This window comes from Myzus persicae, unplaced genomic scaffold, assembly GCF_001856785.1.
Source record: "Myzus persicae strain clone G006 unplaced genomic scaffold, MPER_G0061.0, whole genome shotgun sequence".
NCBI classification, from domain to species: Eukaryota; Metazoa; Arthropoda; class Insecta; order Hemiptera; family Aphididae; genus Myzus; species Myzus persicae.
In genome coordinates, this window is record NW_019104026.1 from 109,243 (window position 1) to 135,437 (window position 26,195).

The 26,195-nt window shown below is 27.4% G+C and overlaps 2 protein-coding genes across 6 annotated transcripts; both read right to left on the bottom strand.

Annotated features, from left to right (window-relative positions):
* Window positions 1-26,195, bottom strand: LOC111037752 (ribosome-releasing factor 2, mitochondrial). Of its 5 annotated transcripts, none has more exons than XM_022320497.1 (15): window positions 26,172-26,195; window positions 6,397-6,527; window positions 6,123-6,236; window positions 5,895-6,047; window positions 5,664-5,834; window positions 4,475-4,743; window positions 4,187-4,408; window positions 3,527-3,658; window positions 3,271-3,441; window positions 1,951-2,053; window positions 1,738-1,884; window positions 1,379-1,566; window positions 636-731; window positions 418-564; window positions 183-353 (listed from the first exon to the last, which is right to left on the bottom strand). In XM_022320497.1, the coding sequence occupies exons 2-15, from the start codon at window positions 6,524-6,526 to the stop codon at window positions 183-185; spliced, it is 2,214 nt and encodes a 737-aa protein (XP_022176189.1). In that variant the 5' UTR covers window position 6,527; window positions 26,172-26,195. The 5 variants fall into 5 exon arrangements, with proteins under 5 accessions (XP_022176192.1, XP_022176189.1, XP_022176190.1 ...); XM_022320498.1 differs by lacking the exon at window positions 26,172-26,195 and adding an exon at window positions 6,790-6,894; XM_022320495.1 differs by lacking the exon at window positions 26,172-26,195 and adding an exon at window positions 6,649-6,782.
* Window positions 11,462-23,300, bottom strand: LOC111037749. Its single transcript, XM_022320490.1, has 3 exons — window positions 23,067-23,300; window positions 12,093-13,402; window positions 11,462-11,992 (listed from the first exon to the last, which is right to left on the bottom strand). Exons 1-3 carry the CDS (start codon window positions 23,298-23,300, stop codon window positions 11,515-11,517), a joined length of 2,022 nt encoding a protein of 673 aa, XP_022176182.1. The 3' UTR covers window positions 11,462-11,514.

The window sequence follows — 26,195 nt, forward strand, 5'->3', positions numbered from 1 at the left end:
AAATCTAAGTACCATTTATTTTTCTAAAAACTATAAAATTGTTTGCATGAATTGCGTCTCAATCAATAATAAATAAATTGAGGTACCTTTATATCTTATGATGTGTTAGATGACTGATTTTAATATGAAATACATTTTTACCAATACAAAACAATTTTTATTTTATTTAACACTATACACAGTTAGAATGGATAAAAACCAGTAATATTTTTAACTGCTTCTCCTTCATCTTTGGCGGACACTTCTTGATAAGAATGAAATTCCATAGAAAATGATGCTGTACCTGATGTGAATGTTCTAAGATCCTTTGAATAGCCTAATAAATCTGCTAGAGGAACTAATGCATTTATTACCTAAAATACAATTTAGACAAAACAAGTAAATAACAAATTGAGGAGATTATAAATAATTTATTACCCTATAATTTGATCTAGTTGAAATATCTTGAATTGATCCTCTTCTTCTTCCAAAATCAGAAAGTACAGAAGAAGAATGATCATCATCCGTCACAACTTCAACATTCATAATAGGTTCGAGTAAAATTGTATTAGCAGACTTCAGTAGCTATTTTGAATAATAGGAATTAATAAAAAATATTGAAAAAAATAAGTTAAAGTCAACAGCGGAATACATACTTTTTGAACACATTGATTTACAGCCGAACTTATAACAGTATCTGATGTTCCTTTACCAATTTCTAACCAATGAAGTATAAACCGGACATTGATTACCTTAAATCAAAAAATAAACAAACTATTTTAGCATATACAAGTTTAAAACAATTATTGGTTCCTACTTGTGAAATACATAATATTAGTAAATATTACACAAGATTAGTATTTAAGTGTCTATCCAATAAAAGAACTCAAAAACTCATACTAATATTTTTTAGAATGAGACTTTAAAGTTTAAAAACAAGTAAGGACATCTCTTAAAAAATTTAAAATAGAGAATATTATTTGAAATGATAAATTTAATATCAAAATAAAATATTTTAAAAGTTATTACATCTAATTCTACATTTTACTGCATACTCAATTTGTAATAATAATATATTTTTTAATTTAATTTCAGTGCTTTAAATAACAGTAAGAAATTACTGATATAGTTAAAGTTTTAAATTGAATAATAAGTACCCAATTATCTTTCAATTTTAATTTCTAACCTGAACTTAATAATAAAATTTTAACTATATTTTTGATAGTTTCGAATAGATTACTTTAATACAAGTTTATATTAAAATATATAAGTTGTAGAATAGTTGTAATTTATTATGTGTTATTTAAATAACTTTATTGTAGGTTTAGAAAAATATTATTTTAAAAAATAAAAATACAGGTATTAGTAAAAAAATATATCATATTGTTTAATTACTAACAGGACATCCAAGTTTGGGACCGTGTGCTAAAGAGGCTTTTGCACTTGATGTTATAATATTTAATCGGTTTAAGTATATTGCTGCAGTATTGGATGCATTATCCTGACTTTGATCCAATGATAAAAGTTTTTTATTAGATTCTTGTCGTAATATTGACATCACTATATAAACACTATGCATAGTTGAACCTAAAAATAAATTTATATTTATTATATTTTTAAAATAAAACTACAACAACAGCATTGAGAATGAAAGAAATTAACATGTTAATATTTTCTAATTACAAGATAATATAACATATGACTATATGAGAAATAGTATTTTGTTGATAAAAATATTATAAATTAATAGTTAAGTACCAATTTTCAAATCAAGTCTATGACTTTCTTTTGCTTCAGACATTAATCCTTCTTTGTAAGAAATTTGTGGTCGACTAAGATCAATATCAATTTTAAATTCACTTTTTATTCGTTCACCAATTACTTCTAGATGTAATTCGCCCATGCCTAATCTAAAAATGAATTAAATTTATTCTAAGGTATTTAAATGAAATAACTATTAATAAAATTTACCCGCTAAAATTGTTTGACCGGTCTCCTCGTCATATTGAATTCTCAAGCTAGGATCTTCTCTATGTAACTGACTTAATGCATTATCCAAAGCTAATTGATAGGCCTAATAGAAAATCAATAAATGTCTATTACAATCTTATAATGGTTTAAATGTGAATACAATCACGATTAATAAATAAGATAAATAAGTTTATTTAATCTATAACACTACATTATAATAATATTAGAACTGTTAAATATAGTATATAAGGCAGGGGTCTAAACAATCATTAAAGGTTTTTTAGTAAATCATAGTAAAAATTAATTATAACAATGTCAGTGTTGATCATGTGCATACTCTTGAACAAACTTTTACGCTTTATATATAAAGTTAAATATTTATTAGCATCTAGAAAAGAAAAAATACAATATTCCAATGGAGAAATAATAAAAGAAGAATATTAATATTTAATACACAATTTATTAATGCTCCAAGTAATAATATTAATAATATACATAAATAATAATTGGTCATCAGATACTTAAAATTGTTTGTGTGGCTCACACTGTTGGAAAAGATTGGTGGCCCTTGATGGCCTGATATAAGTTATTTCATGATTAAAACATGTCTAAACACAAAATGTTGAACGGAAAACTTAAAATCAATTTTAAAATGAAATAAGTAATGATAATAGCAATGTCAAAACTGAAATGTTTAAAAATATTATTAAGAGAACGCCATACCTGCAAGTATTTTCTCCGTCTTACAAACATGTAACATAACAAATGAACGCTCAACAGATCATGTTTAATGCCATTAGTTCAAAAATTAGAGAATCGACCTATTATGAAACTTGGTGGTAGGAACATAATCTGTATTTCTATGTTGGCTTTTTATGATAGTTCATTTAAGCAATTTATAAGTATTATTAATTTATGGTACATTATATACCCAAAATTTGCTAAAAACTCGAATTATTGTAAAAACCCAAACTAGGAACACAGATAATGTTCTTATCATTAAGTTTCATAATAAGACAATTCACTCTAATGTTTAAACTAACTGAATTAAAGCTTTCGCTGAGCGTAAATTTGCAATTATGCATTATGCGCTTGTAAGACAAAGACAACACATGTAAGTGCCTTCTTAATGATTTTTATTTGGGTTTTTAAATACAATTTTAGAATATTTTATGATAAATATATTAATTTAAAATTGATACATATTTATCAGTATAAAACCTTTAATAATATTATTAAGATATACATATTTTTCATTTTAGTACATCTAATTATTTAAATGAATAAATGTTAGCTAAAAATATAAATTAATTAGTTTACTTGAGATGGTGGTTCAATAGAACAAAAAAACACTGGATCTGGTATATTCATTTCAACTCCAAGCATTTCAATTGATTCATCTTGAGTCATTTTTTTTGATTTTGACAACTTTGTTAAAGCATTCTTTACAGCATTGTTACTGCTAGAAAGTAAATCTCCACAAACAGTATTCTTAAAACGTAAATACAGTATTATAAAATATGTAACTTAAATTAGTAAAAATAAGTTCCTAAAATATATATTATATCAAACATACTTTTAGTCCTGTAACAGCAACAATGTTTCCAGATTGTACATTATTCACCTCTTTATAGTCATCAGCATATGCTATCATAACACGATTAATATTTTCAGACTTGGATTGAGAAGCATTATATAATTTTTGACCCTGAAAATATATATTGAAATACATTAATGGTTATCAAAGATAGTAAAAAATATATTTAAAATTAAATATGTAACCATAACAACTTAAAAAATATAAACTTCTAATTTTATACACATATATTTATAAATCCCCAAATTATTATGCAACTTAAATGCAAATATACCTGAATTGATGGGATTTAAATAAATGACAATATATTTCAGTTTTAAACAAAAGGAAATTATTCCAATCGAACATAGATATTGAAAGAAAAAAAATTTGATTTCTATTATGATCTTTTTATTATTTCATTTAACATGAAGGACAAAAGCTTAATTAAAAAACAATACTGAATTTGGTGTTTACCTTTTGCAAAAAATAAGTACATAAATATTACTTTATATGATAAAAAGGAAAAACAAATTTGTAATTTGGTTAAAGTAACATAATCTATTCAAGTAGAGGAAACACTATTGTTGATATAATTATTGTATAAGAATTAATAATAAACTCTATATAGATCTTCACTATTAAATTAACAAGTTTTACCTTTTCCAAGGTACCTGTATAAATCCTTAAAAATGTAACAGGCCCTTTTTGTTTTTCATGAACAATTTTAAAAGCTCTAGCTGACATAGATGTACCAAAATATTTAAATGGATCTAAGGTAATACAGTCATTTGGTGATGGAAGATAATCTATAATTCCATCCATAAGTGTTTGCACGCCAATATTCTTGTAGGAACTACCGCACAATAATGGGACACCTTTCTAAAAAAAAGTTTAAACAAATCAAAATATTTCTTGGTTAAAAATTAAATTATTTTAAAGACATACTTGTGCTATACACACTCGTCTAATAGCTGCTAATAATATACTATAGTCTATATGAATAATATCATCAGAATTTAAAACAATATTGGCAATTGTTTCATCCATATCAGCTAAATCACCAATAAGTGCCTCTCTTACTTTACATAGAGCCTCCCATTGCTTAGTATTCTCTTCTATAGGAGTACAAATTACTTTTTGACCGTTATCACCATGCCAAGTTAATATATCTTTTTTTATTACATCAATTAAACCTATAAGTCGTCCATTATTTTCTAAAAAATAAAAATAATAGGTATCATAAGTAAAACATAAATTGATTTTAATTAAAATAAAATAGATAATTATGAATATTGTGATATGATATTTCAACAGTTAACAAGAAAGAAAAAGCAGTTTTATGCTCAAGGCATCTAAAGTTGTTTGACAACGCTCTACTGGAAGTACTTTTCATATTATATTGAGTGTCAATAAAAATATATAAATAAATACAATAGAAGCCGCTTATTAGAAACACGGATAATTGATACAATCGCGTTATTGAAACAAAATGTACAGGACGGACCGGCCATATATTAGAACACTGAAAATAAATCGGATTATTGAAACATCACATCGGTTATTTGAAACAATTGGGAGGGCTGTTAACATATTCACCATTTTTCTGTGCAATAACCAATGTAATTTAATCTTATTTTTGCTGTCGTTACGTTTATATTTGGATTATACTTTATCTTAAGTGCAGTACGTTCTATACGATGTATAAGAATGCTCTTTCCTATACGTATCGTTAGTTCAGCTTCGGTGTGCGTACGTAAAGGTGATTTAAAAGTGTTTCGTTATTCTAAAAATAAAAATCTAAAAATGTCTAAACGCCAAGGTTCTAAACAGAAGTACGAGTTATTAAAATCATACGACGTGCTTCCCTAAACATAATATATACTTATTTTTAAATTATACATACATTTTTAGAGTATTTTTCATTTTTTTTCATAGTACAAATCAAACCAATCGCTTATTAGAAACAATTGGTTAATTGACACATTTCACTTTGGTCCCAAAGTGTTTCTAATAAGCGGCTTCTACTGTATATGTATATAGAGGGCCCACAATAAACAATGCCATTTTAAATTTCTTAAATGCGTTTAAATAATTTCAGAATTTTACTTTAATTTTAAAACCAAAGAAGTCTCACCTCTGACTGGTATTTGTAATTGCAATGGAGTGACATTAAATTTTGATTTGAGTAAATTAATACACAATGGCAATGAAGCATCAGATCGATCCATTTTATTAGCATAAACAATACGAGGTATCATGTACCTATCCGTTTGACGCCATACAGTTAATGTCTGAGCTTCAACTCCTATTATAAAAGTACATTAGACATTTAAATATATTTTAACAATATTTTTTTCTAACCAACCAGCAGATGAATCTAATACAATAACTGCTCCATCTAGAATATTTAATGTCTGTTCCACTTGCATTGTAAAATCAATGTGCCCAGGAGTGTCCACTAGATTAATACTGTGTTTTTTCCACGGTAAGGTTACAGCAGCTGAAGTAATGGTGATCCCTGTGAAAATATTTGTTAAGTAAATACAAATTATTTTAAACCATAGTTGATAAAATTGAAATCAATTAGTAATACCTCGGTTTCTTTCTTGATCCATATAATCAGTAACTGTATTGCCATCATGTACTTCTCCCATGCTATGTATTAAACCAGAGTAAAACAACATTCTTTCAGTAGTGGTAGTTTTACCTAAAACAAAAATACAAATAATTTGAAAAAATATTAATTTTTAAAATAGTCAGCCATATTGTTTAAAATTAGGAGTTGAATTATAATAGTAAAGTAGAAAGTAAATTATTTGATAAATCAATATTTTGAGGACTAATTAAAAAATAGTTTGTAATTTTACCAGCGTCTATATGTGCTAAAATACCAATGTTTCTTATTTTTGACATGTTATCGATATTCTGACAACAATAACGTCTCATAATATGTTTGATGTATATATTACGATGTATTCGTCGATGAAGGAATAACATTCTAAAATGTAAAATAAATTAATAATGTGCATAGTTATATTATATACCTAAATTAATTTAGTGTAGGTATTTATAAAGATTAGGTAGGTATTTAATGTGAGCATTATAATTATGATACTTGCTTATATTTTGTATTAAATTATGAGGTTTCTTTAAAAACTGTTACCTACCTACTGGTTTTAAGTGAAAGTTATTAAAAATAAACTTAATATTTAAAGTAACTTAAAATATACTTAGCAAGGAACTATAAAAAAAATATTAACATGTAATGATACGTCCAGTTTAAAATTGTTAACTTGCGGTGTTCCTTCTGTTCCTTTTCTCACTTTCTTATCTATTAAATGCATTTTATTGAATCTTATCACAACTTTATTCCTTATCAAATAATTTAAAAATGATAAAACATTTTTGTTATTTTTGTTACAAATTATAATAACTTATAATTTAAAATATAGACATATAATAATGAATAATGATTAATGTTTACCTTTATATTTTATAGTATCTGATTGTACCAAGTACTTAAGAATACTAGAGAAGGGGCGAAAAACGACGATCTGGAAAGTGGAAGGGTTATAATTATAACAAGCCAAATATTAGGTTTTCCTAATGATGAAACGTTTGGAGGGGGCAGCCATATTTGACGGGCTGTCGAAAATCTTATACGTAATGTCTTGATAAGAAACTTCACAAAAAGGCGATCAAGGGGAAGATTTCGCCAGCGATGGTTAAATAGGGTGAAAAAGGAAATTTCAGATACCGACAGTTCAAAAAGGTTGGATGACACAATGGACCGGATTGGACGTATAAGTTCGGTGGAAGGCCTCGCAGCTGGTAAAGCATTATAAGAAAAAAAAAAAATAGGTACTTCAGAGTTTAGTAGACTTATTTGCCTATTAATAATTAATATCGAGGTTACTAGAATATCTGAATACCTATCTTAAAATTCCTTAAAGAACCTTGTGGTCAGCGGTTTTCGTAAGTTTAGTTGAATTAAAAATATTTTTTTTAAATTATTTAAAAATTGAATTTTATTTGAGTTAGGTGAAATAAACAACTAGTTTTGCGATAGCTGATAAGATGAGAGCAAGACTTGATTTATAGACCTTAAACTCCTTATTCCCTCTTTAATATTAACTGTTTTACAAAATGGTATAAATATGTATTATTATTCAAAAACGATATTTCCGATATTAATATTATTATTTTATATTTGTCATATTGACATATTTTATTATTATGAACTATCGTATTTATTATTTATTATTTTTTATTAATATTGTATTATACAATATTTGTGATTATTATTGTAATATTCTACACCCAAAATGTCAAACCAATCCCACCAAATTTTAGAATATTATCATTATTTTTTTTTTTATTAAAGAAAAAGCCTCGATGACGTGGTCACTGGCTTGTTTTACAAAATATGGTCTTAAATAATTTAAATTGAACTGTACGTTCCAATATCTTTCATAAGAAAAATTATATTTTTCGATGGATTCATCGTCGGGGCCCAGTGCGTCGTGAAGGTGCTCAGGTATATTGTATTTTTGTCGGGCCTCTCCCGTGTCTCTGTATTATTCGGTAATGATATGTTTGAATCATGAAGTTGGATTTCCGCATGTTAGACAAGTTTTTGGTGGCTTTTTTTCATTAGATGGCCACATTGTGTGTGGTGTGTATGACCTATTCTGAGGCGATTTAATACAATTTTGTATTTTGAGAGACATTTGTTGTTCCATTTTTCTGTGTTTATTTTTATTTCGTTTAATTTAGTGTTCATCTTAGCCGTTCGTTTTGCCATTTATTTAAAATATTATTATTTATTTCAAATACCATGTAAAAATGTTAAATACATTCACATCACTGGATTACCCTAAACTATAACAGTGTTATTTAATATTTATTATGCACAGTGTCGTCTTCTACAGTATTTTTGTATTTTATGGTAGTGTAACAAAAGCCTGTTCCTTCAGTGGAAAAGTAAGTTATTCAGGTATTTTATTCGAACACATACCCCTTGAAGGAGGCGGCATGAAATTTGGATGCACCAAATGCTCAATGCTTACTAAATGTTTGATAATTTTTATATAATATGAATTTTAACATTGAGAAGGATCCTTGATTTGAGATTAAAATATGTAGGTAGAATTTTTAGGTCATAATCATTTTTAGCAACCTTAGTACATTAAAACCTGGTTCGCTATTTGCTATTTATTATAAGAATACTTCTATATATACCTATATTATATAGAATATAGATATGTAATATAATCAATTGTATACTTTCTTAAATGTGTATTTAATTAACGATTATAAATAGTTCATACAGAATAATCACAATAACAAATATTAACCAAGAAAAATGTACGTGTGTTGTACACTTATAAGTTAAAAAATATTTGAAATGTCTTGTGTCGATCATGTAGATAAGATTTATAAGAATACGCACCATTAAAATACATATTACTGAGTACAAATCTATGTATGTAGTATGTATGTGATAAATGATAATACAAATTCACACAGATTATAATACGAAAATAAATATGACAAACAATCCAAAACAATGTTTAAAAATTTAATAAAATCAAAATATATGGCTATACAAAGTATATAAATTATATGGTTGTTGATTCAACTTCACTTATTAGTCCAAAAAAAAAAAAATTAAAATATCTGTATAACATTCGAACTCTAATAATTATCATTGATCGCAATTAGGTACATAAGTTAGCATAATTGAACTAACCATTTTAAATTGTCAAATGGTTAGATCATGTGAATAAAATCAAATTAAAATTATTTTCAACAATAATATAGTATTAACCTGATAAAAACCATCAAAATAATATTTTTAATTGTATAAAAAGGGATTACGTCTTACTAACAATAGAGTTTTTGCAGCATTTGGTTTAACCAGTCAATTTTGCTTACGCATTCCCTCTTTGAAATACCTACAAGTGGCCAAACCTGATTATCTCATGCTTTACTCTTCATCTATTGTCCTTTTTTGTTGTGTCAAAAAACGTGTTTTGGAATATAAAATGGATTGTGATTTATTATAGTCCGGTTATTTTATTCAGTTGTATGTTTTTTTATTATTCATAACAGCCAGTTCTAAAAGGATGCTGCGTGTCGACTGACCAGGACCACCTGGCCTTCCAAAAAAACTTGTTGGGGTACCTATACCTACTACAGTACCTATAACTGTAGTTGTTCAACGTTTCAAAATCGTTATAACGCCGCATTTAGAACATTTATAAAATATAAAATTGAATGATCCAATTGGCGAACATTTTATATGATACGAGCAGTGTTCGGAACGTTCACGAAAAAAATGAACTCGTTCACGTTCACGTTCAGTCCTTCAAAAAGGAACTCGTTCACGTTCACGTTCGTGTTTTTTTCAAACGAACGCGTTCACGTTCACGTTCTTTTAAAAAACGAACGCGTTCGTTGGGTCGCGTTCATTTAATTTTTTTTTTATGAATCGTTAGCCTGCCATGAATATAAAAATTAAAATCCCATAAACACATACGACTCAAACAAAAAATAAAAATACAATTTAGAGCATATGGGGGAAAGTGGGGCAGAACGGGGGGCCATGTGGCAAAACGGGGACATTTCAATATTTATGTCTTATAGTTATAGTTATAATGATCATACTGATTTAAAAACTTAATATATAGATTTCTGGGGCCAACAATATCATATAATAAAAATTTCATGTTCACATATCAATTATCTTATCAGTAATAAATTTAAATCATTACACATGCCTCTTATCAATAGATTGATATAATAAACTGTTATTTTATTTCAAAATATTTTTATGGTTCACTTATTGTACCTATCTTAAATTTGTTTTTGCTGTTTCTATAGCAAATGTTCTTAAGATTATTTTAATAATATTAATTATTAAAAAAAAATAATTGTTGTGTTTACTAACAACGGCTGAAGTTAAGTGTAATCATTGGGGCATAATGGGGTACCTTACAACATTACTTTTTTTTTTAATTTTTAAGTTTACCTACTAGGGTAGGCACTATATCTATAATGAGTATTTAATTAAAATGTACCTATTTAATAAATGTAAAAGTTAAAATTTACAAGCAATTATTATTTTTTGTTATTGTACAATTAGTATACTAAAATATATTCCCATAAATATAATATAATATATTACATTATGTATATGCAAGTTATACAAGTTGTTTAAATGACAAAAAGTTTAAGTTGATTAATGTAATTGTATTTATGTAAAATGAAATAATATTTATGTGAAATAAATAATATTTGAGGGACGTCCCCAGGTATGGGGCAAAACGGAAAAAATTATACTTAAACCTATTTTTACCTTTAACACTATGAGACTTAAATGAATGTTTAAAACATGCTAACATATTAATAACCATTTCCTAAAGATTACATAGTTCAAGTTTCAAATCAAAAACACAATTTTTGAGTGAATTATTGCTTCTGATACCTTAGGACCCCCGTTCTGCCCCACCTTCCCCAACAATTCATAAAGTTTGACACGTTATTTGAGTTACATTTTAATAAGAATTTCATAGTGATAAAATTAAGCAAATACTAGGGCACTATACACACAACCAAGAGATTGGACAAGGTCGCCTTAGAAAAATCAGCTACCTCCATAGTTTTTTTAAGAGTTGAAAAAATCTTTTCGATTGAAGACTTAAATTTAGGTCGAATTGAAAATTATAATTGTAATTATTAAATATATTCAACTCAGACAATTCAAATATTGAAACAAAAACAGTAAATAGGTACAATAGGTACATGATAAATAAATAATTCATATTTTAATTCGATACATTTTTAAAACTTTATTGAATAAAAAAAAAACAACTTGTATCCTTGTTAGGTATTATAACATCAAATAAAATTTTTAAAAAACTGTAGGTAAATATCTATTTATCTAAATAAAAAAGAAAACTATTTGTAAATTTTATTGAACTTCAAAACATCTTATTTTGTTTTAATAAAATTAAGTTTTCAAACATATCATCACCCAGTCTATGACGTTTTGATGTCATTACATTCCCTCCAGTACTAAATAACCTTTCTACTGGTGCACTAGAGGGTAAACCTGTATTAAACTGAACAAATTTTAATAGTACTTTAGGAAATGCAAATAAACTTTTTAAATCAATATTTTTGTTATTTAAGAAATTTAAAAGTTCTTGATCTGAGGTTATTGTATTATTTTTATTGGAATAGCTTTTTGTTGGTAAACAAAAAAAATCTTTATTTGAATCAGAATCAGAATCACTAACTGAATTACCATCAGATACTTCATTTTCAGAACATAAAAACTCAGTTTTTAAAAATAATTCAGCATTCAATTTTTCGTCACCTTCTAGCCAATTTAGTTTAAATCTTGGAATAAGACATGCAGCAATTACTAATTCTTTTTCCATCCATATGTGAGCAAATCTATAACACCAGTAACATAGTAATTATTAAAAAGTAATATTAATTAAGATTAATATATTAAATAATAATTTATTTAATTTTCTAATTTAATCTTACAAACCTTTTTTTTAATGATCTTAAAACAGCTTCTAATAGAAGTGTACAATGTGTCATAGGTTTACATTGTCTATTTTTAATCTTTTTCTCCAAAGCATGTAAAGTCGGTAGCAGATATCCCATATACATGGCTTTTTCACCTTGTAAGAAATCTAAGGACTCTGCGATTGGTCCAAATATATCACAAAATTCATTTATGAATACAGCTTCTTCGTTTAATATTCTTGGTAATGTATTAAAATCCATGACTTGGTTCAATTTTTCTAAGCCACCAGGTCCATTTATAATTCCTTTTAATTGAATTAATGCATCATATGTAGAATTCCATCTTGTTTTATTAGGTACTCTCAAATACACATTAAGTACTTCATGAATGTTTTCTGCCACAATCGTCGACTGATTTTGTTTTGACCAAAGTTTTGTTAGCTTTGCAAAGAGTTTTCTGTAGAGCTTTTTGAGTTGAAGAACATCAGCCTTTCTTTCATTTTCATTAAACCATTTTTCAACATCATTAGTTGCGACCAAGTTCAAAGTATGACTCACACATCGTCTGTGAGCGGACAAACTAACTTCATTTACATAGTCAATTTCTGTATCAATTTCAGCATTTTCAAATATACCATTTAAATCAATTAGCTCTAATTCTTCATCTTCATCGAATAAGTTTTCCTCATAATTTTTATCAATTCCAAAAACCCTAAATGCTTTTACAAAATTGCTACCATTATCAGTTGTAGTACTGGTTACTTTATTTTGAATTTTGTACTTTTTGTTTATATTATATATTTCTTGTGCTATTACATCAAAAGTATGTCGACCTTTTATCACTGTGCAAGCTAATGATGCTCCTTCTCTAACTAACGTTGTTATATTAATCCAATGGGCTGTTATGCCAAGGTAAGATTTTTTACCTTGGGTCCAACAATCTGCAGTTTCTGATATATATTCAATATTTGACAGTGTTTTAGAAATATTATCTACCATTGCATTAGCTGCAGAGTTTAATCGAGTTTTTAATGTTTTTGAACACATAACAGTTAATGTTTTTGGAAGTCCCAATCTAATTAAATTCAAAAATACTGGCTTGTCAACAATATTAATTGGCTGTGTATCTTGAACAACAAATTTAATTATTGCTGAGTCCAGTTGTTTTTGTGTAATTATTTCATTTCCAGTACCTATTCTGTTTAATGTAGTCTGTATGAGATTGCTCGATTTATCATTTATCAGTAGATTTTTTGTAACTGTATCCTCATCATTTTGTAAACAATTCGTTTTTTTTTCTACATCTGTATCAGCAAGGAACTCTGCATACTTATATNATGTCCTGAAACTATTATTAAACAAAGCTATGTAGGTAGTAGGTATACTTTAAGGTATAACTTTAATTTGTTTTACAATTAATTAGAAAAATGAGATGTAATATTATATTATAATATTCATTATTAAATAATAATTATACATAGCATTATTTAACCTCCAACCTCTATTTTATTTGTGAAATAGAATGCAAGTGGCTACCTATGTTCTGTATAGAAATAATTTCCGGAACTGTATGCATGCATATATCTATGTAGTACATATATACATATTTTCAACCGTCATAATTATTTATTTATGAACAATAATTATTACTTGAGTTTCTGAGTAGTTCTGTAAAATATTCAGGATTTCTGGAAGTATATAATATAATATATAACTCCTTTGTAGAAAAAAATCCTGGAATTTAACATAAAAATAAAACCAACTTCTGTTTGCATTATACTCAAAGCTAGAAATGGTGGGGCGGTGGGGTGATGGATGCAGTTATACGGTAGTACATACAGTAAGAACGCGTACGTATATATACAAGACGGGAAGAGTACATTAAAGTTTGCCAATTAATTAAGGGTCGGAGCACGGCACGGCGGCAACGGGGTGCGTAGGAGGCGGAGGAAGCAAATGACGGGGCCGGGGGGCGGGACACCAAGGAAACCCACGATGAACACAAGTGTGTATACCCGTATAGTACAAGTTGGATCGTAAATTGAAATTTATACGGAAACTGGCGGCAGTAAGGGAAAGCCGAAACATCTTAGACACCCAGTATCCTTTTTCTCTGTGCTAGGTCTGAATGCCTTCTGAGCGTCCCGTCCCCTTCCTATTATGCGCTACTCAACCACCCTCCCCCTTTCCGCTTCACTGCTGCCCGTACAACAGGCTTCCATATTTCGAACCTCTGCCACTCGAGAACGTCTACTGATTTTATTTTATTTTTACTCTCTTTATACCACACGAGGGGTTTAATGCCATAAAAACCTCTTTCCGCTTGCGTTCGTCGCGGGGTCGTAATCATTTTTTTTATTTTATTAAAAACCGGCCCCCTTTTCAGACGCAATAAAATGCTGACTCTTGGCCGGGAATAAGGGTACATAAGTACTGAAAGCAAATATCGCGAAGAAAATGTTTTTTTAATGTAAAAACTATCTCGGTTTGGTCTTATAGTTCAATAGGCATCCACATAAATAAAATAATATAATTAGTTGGCCTCAAAATCATATAAAAAATCCTATAAATCCTATTAATATCTTCAGAACGTTACTTTCAGATACAAGAATTATTTCCTATGATATTATTAATCGAGTCAGTACTCAGTATGAGTCTCTGGTAAGAATAATACTAATGACCATAATTTTTTTTTTTTAAACAGTTTTGTGAATAATAATATATAATTCTACTAGCAAAAAGCAAAAAAAAAGCAATAAGACAATAAAATTACTTAATATTAATACAATTTAATACTTATATAGTTATATAATAGAAACATTAAAATATTTTGATAAAATACATATTTTTAATTCTTAATATGACTTGAAAAATAAATTTAACTGGAAATATATTTTTATAAAAGTAAAGTATGATATTTACCATAACAAACATAGAAATAAATTCATGTTTCCATTAATCTGTAAATTTAATTATTTGTTTATGCAAAGATATCAATGTAACGAATGAAAATAAATATCTTAATTTTATCAACTTAGATATACGTGAATTCATTAGTTATTTTACAAATAATTTTGATTTTAATGCATTATAACAATACATTTTTAAAATCACTGGGTTTAATTGAAATCGTAAACATTTTTAAAATATTTGTTGGTCTATTTTTCGTTTAAAACAATGTAATTATTTGAATTTTGATCTTTGCTTTAATATCTTTGTATGTTTTGGTTTTATACTTTAAAAATTTCAAAAGTACATTTTTAATAAAATTTAAAGTGCTACCAAGCTTGTTAAACTATTTTAAATTGTAAAAAATTATACATAACGTTTTAAAATAATATTAGGTTAGAGTGACAATTTTTTGATTTAATGATCTATGAGAATGACAATATTATTACTATTTTATTTTAAGCTAATACCAATTAGATTAGGTATTATTGTGCATTTTAAGTTATATTTATAACTGAATCAAGATCTTTTTTAAAGAAATAATGAGATTTAAGATTAGAAGCGTAAGCTATGGTGGTTAGCAGAGTAGGTATTTATATTTTATACCTAGTATCTACCCACTATATAAATTATAAGTTTATTTTGTCATATATTATGGTTTTTTATTCAATAAATATTATGTTGGATAATCATAAATGTATTAACTTATTTATACCAAATTAATCGATACATATTCTTATAAACACTAATAATTATTATCTACCTATAAATAAAATGAAAGAAATATTTCAATATTTGTACGCTACTATTTTCTCAAACAACATTTATAACATTTAATAATTCAAGTTTAAAAGTGCAATATGTTGCCTGTTTATGGATAGAAATTAATACATTTAAATTGATTTTCTACATTTTAATACGCTTATAAGAAACTGTATATTTTTCTTTAAAAAGGAAACCCTTTCGAATTATACGGTTCTAAAAATTACAATGTTAACATAAATGTAGACAGTCACAGATTACTAAAGTATAATAAAGTTAAGTTTTCTAAATGTTGGAGTGTGGTTAGAAAATTAATTTTCATCTACCTACCTAGTAAAATGGTCGCTTAAGGTTGCGGCTTTTGTAAACTTTGACAGGAGTTCGAATAGAGTTCAGGACTTATGAGGCCCAGTATTTTACCAAGTTCCAAGTATTTTCATTTTATGTTTAATATGAATACGTCATTATAAAATACATTTAAAAATCAATTTCATACATTTTTTTATTTGTGATTTAAAAAAATTAAATTCAAATAAGTCCTAGAAATTATTTGAGTAAAATATTGTAGTACGCTGCACACTTAGTGTAATATAGTAAAAGACAATTTAATATACTAGCCGGTAGACATAATATGTCTTAAAATATTAGGTGTTGAATTTTTATATTGCAGACATATTTTTTGGTAATAAGTTTATGCTTTTTATATGTGTCAAAAATGACCAGAAATTAAAACTATATGGTACCTTGAATTTTAAATTTAAATTTTCAAACAAAGTATTAAATGATATTACTATTCACTTTTTATTGCATCAAAAAGTGTTTTTTTAATTACCAGTTTAAATGCACATTATAAAAATATAGAGTCTCAGAATCTATGGGTAAATAAGTAAATTTGTATAATTTATTATATATGCAGTCGATAAATAATATTAATATTTAAGTAATGAAAACAACTAAATACCTATGTTAGTCAGAGATGAATTAATGTAATTTTTTGAAAATTATTCTTACTAAAAAAATAAATCATTATTCAACGAAACCTAAAATTTTGAATTCTTATTCAAACTCATTTTTATTCGATAGTACAAAGTATTCTATGAATGATGTCTACCTATGATCTATTAGATGGTGTATTAATTGTTGTTCTATACAGTATCATCTGTGATGCATAAATATGTAATTATAATTTTTAAATTTAACAAAGATATCGATATGTAATTGTAACATAAATAAAGTTAAGATAATTATTTTAAATATACTTAGAATACAGTAGTTTATAAATAATAATTTGTCCTCGCCCCACAACGCCATAGTGATTGGGAGAATAGAAACACTTTAAATAATTATTAATATTTAAAATTACAGTTTGATTACTAAATCGTTTATTTTAATAGCCTAAATATGTGTACTAAATAAACGCCTGTCGAGTGGTTTGTTTTGAAAATGAATATTTTAAAATGCAGATGAGTAAAACCTTTTTTTGAAACCTGATGCGCTGGATATTAAAGGGTGTTTTTAGTTATTAGTTGTATTATTGTTTTAGTATCGCTATATTAAGGTAGATTAAATTTTCCCCGGTCCTCTGCAGAGTACTTATGAAATTCAACCCTAATAGCAACACGAACGTGTACCTACTTAACATATGAGACTAAAAATATTTTTTAGTGATATAAATTGTATAAAAACATTAGTCTAAACTAAACAATTCATTAAAAATGAGTTCCAAGAAGGTATAGTATTATAATATATTAATGTATGATATATTGCTATTAAAGTTAGGGATGTTTAGAGGATGAACACTATAATAAGAATATATTATAAGATATTATATTCGACCGATTAGTTATTAAAATTAATAATAATACATTTGTCTACTCAATATGTAAGTCATAATTCTAACAAATCTTCACTTTTATCGAAGCTTTTATATTATACTAATAATTGTTTAGGATTTTGTACATTTTATGTAAATATTAAATAACAAAACTACAAAATATTAATTAGTACCTATAGTACATATAGCGTGGTTTATATGTATAATATCGATTTAATTAAATTTACTGAAGTAATTTTATGTTTTACTCAATATATAAGATATTAGTCGTATACAAATTACTACTACAATGCATATTGTACCAAATGATTAACGAATAAAAGTATAAAACAATATTATTTTATTTATGATAGATAGATATCAAGTACACCAACGACCAGCATATAGCAATGTATAATTAAACACAATTTTAATGATGTATTTGATTTTAAATTTAATAACATTTTTCAAAAATGAGTGACGCAATAAGAAGACACAATAATTTACTTAATAATATTAAAATATAATGGTAGGTATAGGTAATAAAATATTGTTTTAGTCAATCAATAAGCAAAAATAAATAAAGGAAATAAAAAAATGTTTTTAATATCGATGCCCAATGGTCTAATTTAAATTTCATAAGTGTGTAAATTAACATCGGAATTTTGAAAAAAATAATCGTAACGCTAGGAAAGAAAAGTTATTTTTTGCCACGTTTGTTTTTAATATGAGAATTCCAATTCTGATTCTAATAATATAAATATCGAAATTATTGGTAGCACCTTTGTAGTTGGCTGCTTTAACCGAAACATAAGTGTTTATTAGTAGCAGGTACTTATCCTTATTGGAAGGTAATGGATTTTTGTTTTCAAACTACACAGACTGTATGTAATAACATGCATATTAAATTTAATGTATTAAAAAACGGTCTTTTTGTCTTATATTCTTTCATTCTCTGATATTTTGTGCAAGTACAATATTTTGTAACCATGGATGACAGAATTACATTACCTACTTCAAAGTATACATGTTACTTATGCGTTAAAATAATTACTCAAAGTTCTTCTTAATTATTATTTCTAAAAATATTAATGATCATGATATTATAATAGAGTCATGTATGAATATTTAAGTCACATGTGCGAGAATCACGTAATATCGCAGTCTCCGTCCAAATATCCGAGGTCACATACATATTTGCAGTGTTGCGTGGTGTGTACATAGGTACCTAGTGACAGTTGTATACGGCTTAAGCGGTACAAATAGTTTAATACCGCTTTCGCGGTTATACGCGTATCAGATGTGTGACTGCTCGTGGCAAAATGCCTGTCGAGTTTATACTGCGGGCAGGTATATAAGGTATACTAAATATATATATATATACGTTGTACGTATTTACTTATATAACCTAGGTTTACGAATGTACCCCGTAAAGTTTTCCAAAGTCACCGTCGTCGTCGTAGTCGTCTACGACGCCTTCGTCCGGCAATACGCTTGTACACAGCACCGAAGTATACGCACTATATAATATAATATACGTGTGTATATATATATATATATATATAGTCGCAACTCTACGGAAAGACCGTCGAACCTCGGGGCGGGGGGGATCTTGTAATTTGCCACATAAATTAAATCTGATTTAAATTTACCGAATGCACGAACGGAGCCGGCACTGCAAGCAGCATGTTTGTACGTGTGTGTGTGTGTGTGCGCGCGCGCGCGCGCGTCGGGCTGTATACACGCCGCGGCGGGCGATGTATACGTCTCGGGGCCGGTGGTGGTGGTGGTGGCGGAGAGCCGCGACGGAGCGGGTGGGTTTACGTAAAGTTTAAGGCGCGCCGGCAACTTTGGAGGAATCTTGTCTATTATGAAATTGTCGAAGTTGTCCGGCGACCGGCCGCGGGGCCCTTTTGACCGGCGCGCGCTCGCGCCGCCACCCCTGCCCGCCCGCCGCGCCGACGTCCCGTCTGGTTGATTGCTCGGCATTCCCGTGTACACCGCCGCAACTTTAATTATTCGCGTTCACTTTAACGTTAACAAACTCCTTAACCCGCCGTGATACACGCGCCCGCCTCACCCCCTCTGCTGATGTCACCTACAGTTTAATCTTGGACATTGCCGAACTTAAGAACATCCCCCCGCCGCAGCGCCCCGCCGCCGACCGCACGCCACACCGCTGCCGCCGCCGCCGCCGCCGCCGCCATCGGCAGGGGTGTACCGGGAAATATAGCCTTTCCCATTTCAATAGCAATACCGCCGTCCGTGTTTATATTGTTGTATGTATATTGTGTGCGTTTATATAAATATATATGTGTATATTATATGTATATAATGTGTGTATATAGACGAGCGAATTGTATACGCCGATAAAACGACTCTGACATCTTTAGGTGTTCAATGAGTATTTAGGTTCACTGAAAATTAATTTACGGCTTACGACGATGATTTAATCAATAATTATTATTATGGTTAGATTATATTGTACATATGAAACGCATAATAGTCAAACGGATTAGTGACGGTTTTTGAAACGTTTACCACGCAATAATATACTATATATTATTATAATTAGAACCAACAATTCGACCGTGATTTTTTCAAACCGATACGAGAAAATAATATTATACGCATCCCAATTGAATCATTTCATGTTTACGATTACATGACCCATCTGAACTTTATTTGGATTTCAAGTACCTATAACACAAATTGTTTGTTGAACGAAAAATTATTTGTATTCGTTGTCGTCCTCACCACTGTATCCAATATATAATACATACTCTGTATTTATAAATGAATTATTCAACTGTGCTTAAGTGTTATAACATCAAATATCGACGTGGGTGCCTATAGTTATATTATGTTAAATGTCTACCGTCCATATAAACAAAATAACCCGGTGACACTTAATTATAATAAGATAAATACAATTTTATACTACCGTTTGAAATAATATAATATGAATTTATATTAATGAAGCGTATATACATGCAGGTATAATGTATTCATTCTCTCCGAATCTGATTTATTTGGGCAGTATCATAATACTATAAATGTTAAGACTTATAAGTTATAATAATATATGTGCCTTATCATACTTCAGAAACTCTCCACCCATACTCGTGCAACGTACGATGAATTCTTAATTTCTTATTTAGAGTAAACCTCCTAAAGAAGTACGGAAGACTAATTGTAAAATACAATCTGATATATCTATGTATTGTAAATGAGTAGAGCACAAAATTTAACAAATGTTAACCAAAAATGTAAAAATATAGTCTATAATCTTTCTAAATATTTATAAGTTAAATTATGAGGACCTCTGACACAGCGGACATTGCTTTAAAGAAAACATTTAAAAAATATCTAAAAGGGAATTATTAATTTTTAGGAATTGAAGTAGGTCTTTAAGAATATTAGATAACTTATATAATAATATTATTTATTCTTTCATTCTTTGACTATAGGTACGTCACCAATCGCTCTTGTTGCTGCTGTTTTACATAAACAGTATCCACAGCGTATATTTTCAAATTTGTAGCAGTCTTGATTACCCGCATAGTATGTCAGATGTGAGATGTCGTCTAGGTATTGGTTATCACTTATTAGTGCTATAAACTATAATATATTTTCCACAATAATTACTAATTAGGTTTAATATATTTATACATATCATAATATTTTTCTTCTTTCGTTTTTATTATTATTTTTATTGTCTTATGGATTAATATTTAATACTACGTTATATTATGCTTAATTATCTATGTATTGTATCTCGTAATGGTTATAAATGCCAAACAGATACTACATTACTATTTTATTGCCTATTATTACTATTAGGTATACTAGTTATATTATTAAATAATTATGTTAATCTCTACATTATTTATATTCTGCTAATATTATTCTACTTTATCTTTTAACTTTTAAACTGCAATAATTTCTTGGTTGTATACTTATAATTGTAGAGCTATAATAGTTATAAGTCTGAAAGCTAATAAAAAATAAAAACATATTTATCATATTATTATATACTCGTATAGGACCTATATAATATATACAATGTTTATATGTATAATGTATATGGCATATGGTATATCATTATGTTGTATAATATTATTTAATATTTATATTCTACTTTTAAAGTTTGAACTACATTTAACTTATATATAATCGTAATTATATTGTCAACGTATTACAATATAAATAACGAAAGGTATATTAATATGTATACATGTATACTATTAGCGTTGCATAAAGTCTCAGTGCGTTCAGTTTCAAAACATTTTAGTAGTTGGATATAAAAAGACGATTACTATATTTTGAATATACATATTATAAATTATAAACCTAAAAGGTTGTTGGGAGCTTAAAAAAACCAAAGATTAAGTATACCTCATAATACGTATATTATGTACGTTTGATAGTTATTCAAATATTTAAACCATATTAAAAATAATGAATAAGTAAGTAATAAAAATAATAAATAAATGATGTTCAAATGCTTTAAATTTATTAGGGAAAGCTATAATTATTTAATGTAGTATAAACAGTAAAAAACACGTTATATTTATTTTCCAATTTGAAAAATGCTATACATTTTTTTAACTCGCCTTCGTTTAATTGTTTTCAGCAATGATCTATATTTTATTAAAAACTGATTAAATTAACTTAAATAGTAACAATGTTCTTATTATATTATAAAATATTTTTTTTTTAAGTAGGTAAGAATTGAAAGTGTTATCTAGAATAAATTTATAAGTATTGTCGTTTAAGAAATTAATTTTAAAACTATTAGACATAACAAAACTATAAATCTGTTGTAATGAATTATCCAATATTCACATGATAGTTGGAATTATGTATTGATGGATTTAATGAAATTTAAATACATATCACTGTCAAATAATTGCAGAATTGGGATAGAATCGTGAATTCCATTAAATTGCACCACCATTGTAAGTACTAAGTACCTTATTTACTTAACTATGAACAATACTAAAAGACTTACTTTTATTCTTTTCTTTATTTTTTTTTATTTACACACAAAAGTTTTAAATTGATTATTGTGAATAGCGGAAATAAATGAATATATAATTTGATCAAGATAGATAATACATTATTGCCTTGCTTCACGTGTATACCTATCGTATTGAATCATTTATTTTAAGAATGGCAGTTTATATCGATTTTATTAGTAGGCACCTATTAGATTTTAGTTATTTTATAGGTCTTATAATTATGCTATATTAAAATGGGAAATAAAATAAATTAGAAAACTTACCAGTATACCGTTATATTATGTAAATCCAGGTGTTTTAACGGTCTTGCACAACTCAAACAAAATTGTGCGACACTAATAATATTGACAGACCCTTTAGGAACAAATAATAAAAGGGTGAAAAAATATTAATAGGGTTGGTGTACCAGTCTATATGGGGTGGGGGTAGGCTTCCATGTTTTTACCACCGTTAGAAGAACACTGGGGGAATAAGTCAGTGACCAATCGATAGTCGCCGTTGGAGCTATAATCGCGACTGGAGGGGTTAGGAAAAACATATCAATCGGCAGATCCCTTCCCTTGACTAAAAGACCCATTGATGATGCAAGGAGACCCCGGCGTTCCTTAGAAGACCGCTGTTCCATGTAATCGAACAACGATTCAAAGTACACACCACAAAGAGATATCTGCTGCTGCATTATACCGGAACATATTATGATATTATTATGAGAGACTACAAAGCCAAGACAATCGGACCGTAAACACTGGCCGCCATCTTTCGACTGGTTTACAGGCTAATTAAATATCGTTCTCATTTATTATTTTAAATTTAAATTTCAACCACCGTGTTTCTTACTTGAAATATTAAGAAAACTAAACGGTGAAGTCATCCTCTATGCATACATAATAAAACAGTAAACAAATTTATTTTTCACTGCGTTAAGTCTAAACACGTTTAGTAAGAAATATACGTACCTATCGAATTAAGATTAGGATTATTAAATATTGACTATTATTTTTTTATAAACGAATTGTGATAAGTTAAATTGTTTTTTGTGTAAAATATGGTGAATACGCTTTAAAATAAATAAGTTAATTAATAGTTATATGCATTGCTATAAAGTATACCGTAAATATTAATTGACAATTGATATTGTGACATGATTATTTTGTATAGGTATGCTATCGTGTATCTGTGATTACAATTTATAAATAGGTACTATTAACCTCGATACTTACCTTGGACATTAATAAATTCACGAATACAATAATTTAATTTATACGTTTTTAAAATTCAACTATTCATTTAACAACCACTTAAAAATGTGATATTTATAAAGATTTGTTGTATATTTTCCATTGTCTCTTTTCTTATATTATTGTTTAATTAATTACCTAATACATAGCCTTATAATCAAATAAATGACAGTAAATATAATATAATTAACGGCCTCTGTCATCAAAGTTGTGAAAGATCAATAAAAACCAAAAATATACCTAATATTTGAACATTTATCAATGGGATTATTTATGCAATAACTTTATATTATAACAATTTATTTAGAACACAAAAATATCTTGTCAATAGGAGTATAATAGAATAAAAAATGAGTGTAGACACTTGAATGGAACATATTTTCTATGTTGTTGCATTTTTTACAATTCTTGGTAATTTATTGTTGTATACAATATTGCTACACTAATAATTTCTTTAAATAATAATTAAAAATGTTTAATTAAATTACTGCCGGTTATAATTTATTTTCATCAATTGATAAAAACTGCTTATTGTTAGTAGTACTAAAATACTATTAAATATTAATAAATTAGATAAAAGCTTTTAATTTAATTTATAATAAATTAGTATCTAGTTTGAATTTTTAACCATTCAATAATATGAACTCAGCGTTTTGATTGTATTCATCAAATCGTATGATCTACTGTTAACTTTAGAAATCTTAGTGGTGTAGTAAAGTTTTGCATTAAGGTTGACCTACGCACTATCACTTTGATTCAAATTCTATGAATTTGTTAAGTATTTATTGTTACTCATTATAATATTTTCAAAAAAAAAATATTTATCATTTACGAACTAATTTATTGATAGATTTTTGTCTACGGTCAAAACGTAATTAGTTTTGAAATATTACATATTCTATACAAAACATGTATTTTGTTATTTATTCATGTTTTAGTCACTTTTATATTATATGTCAAATATAATGCAAAAATATAGTTGAATACCTATGTACCATTTTTACTTTACTATTATAACAAAATGTTTAGATCATTTAGATACCTATATCTAACATGTTATAAAGCTAACATACACCTACTTCAAAGTTCAATTTCATTTAAACATGTACCTATAGTATTCACAATATTTATATTTTTTCATATTTTACCCACGCTGCTTAGTAAAATTTTTTTACCGTATACCTATAAATAAGTTACGAAAATTATTTCTGTTCATTAATTAATTTTATCTGAACTCTGAAAGGCTTTTGCTGTTTGTTGGTCTGTTATAAATTATAATAGTGCAGAATATGTAGATTGATAAACATGCCGAACGAATTACTACAGGATATACATTTCTCGTATGTTAAGCAACCTTAACATCTAATGACCTACCCTATTGAGAAGTTTTGTACTTCGTTTTGAAAACCAGAGGCGGTGGAGGTTTTTCTTTTCAAAAGATCCTTTCAGCTTTGTCTACCAATGATTTCGTATACGAATAAACATATATATTCTTTAGCTTCTATTTAAGGGGAGATTTTTCCCCACCCCAAAAAACCAACCCGTTTTTAATTAACTGCTGTGCACACAAACATATATTTGCAGCAGTCGGTATTACTTTCATCAAAACTAAATTTTCTGTCTAAGGCGCCATTATTCCTATTGAACATGTAATCCGTTTCGTTGGTACTATATGTAAATGCGAATTCATTTTTTTTTTTGTATTACATTATTCATTCATATACCTTATATGAAACAAATTGATAAACGCGTATAAATAGGACCGTATTATAAGTTTCTTTATACCCCGAGAAAGAATCAAAACCCATTAATTTTACTATAATATACAACATTTTAAAAACATAAAACAAAATATTTCAATTTATACTTATTTTATTTGAATTGTAAAAATCAATAACTTATTATAACAAACAAGTTAATGTTTCTAAAATTTGTTTGATCTTATACTGGAACAAAATGTTAACATTATTTATTAAGTAAGTATAACCATATTCATTGGATGTGTTTTTTTTCAGTTTTAAATATTGTCTGTTTAAAAAATAATGCAGCCTATTCAGGTAAGCATTTCTTATGTATTATTAGCTAAGATTTTGAATAAAATAATACAAATGTGTACAACTATAATACTGTATGTTCGTATAGAAGACACAATTTCACTAAATAGTATAGTAAGTATCCATTTATCTCTTTAAAATAACGTAAAAAATATTTAATTCATTTAATTAAAAATAATTCGATGACAGAAGCTTATAATGTTTAAACTATTACATACCTATACAATATGATACATGAAAATGTAGAATAGTACTTACTAAAATGAATTCCATTTGTGATAT

Excerpts from the sequence above, each read along its gene's own strand:
- LOC111037752 (XM_022320500.1), bottom strand. The coding sequence starts at position 6,526 with ATGTTATTCCTTCATCGACGAATACATCGTAATATATACATCAAACAT. Across the intron at positions 2,054-3,270 it reads CTATTGAACCACCATCTCAA|GCCTATCAATTAGCTTTGGA; the intron begins GTAAACTAATTA and ends ATTTTCTATTAG. Across the intron at positions 732-1,378 it reads GTCCCAAACTTGGATGTCCT|GTAATCAATGTCCGGTTTAT; the intron begins GTTAGTAATTAA and ends TTTTGATTTAAG.
- LOC111037749 (XM_022320490.1), bottom strand. The coding sequence starts at position 23,300 with ATGCAGCAGCAGATATCTCTTTGTGGTGTGTACTTTGAATCGTTGTTC. Across the intron at positions 11,993-12,092 it reads TTAAGATCATTAAAAAAAAG|ATTTGCTCACATATGGATGG; the intron begins GTTTGTAAGATT and ends CTGGTGTTATAG.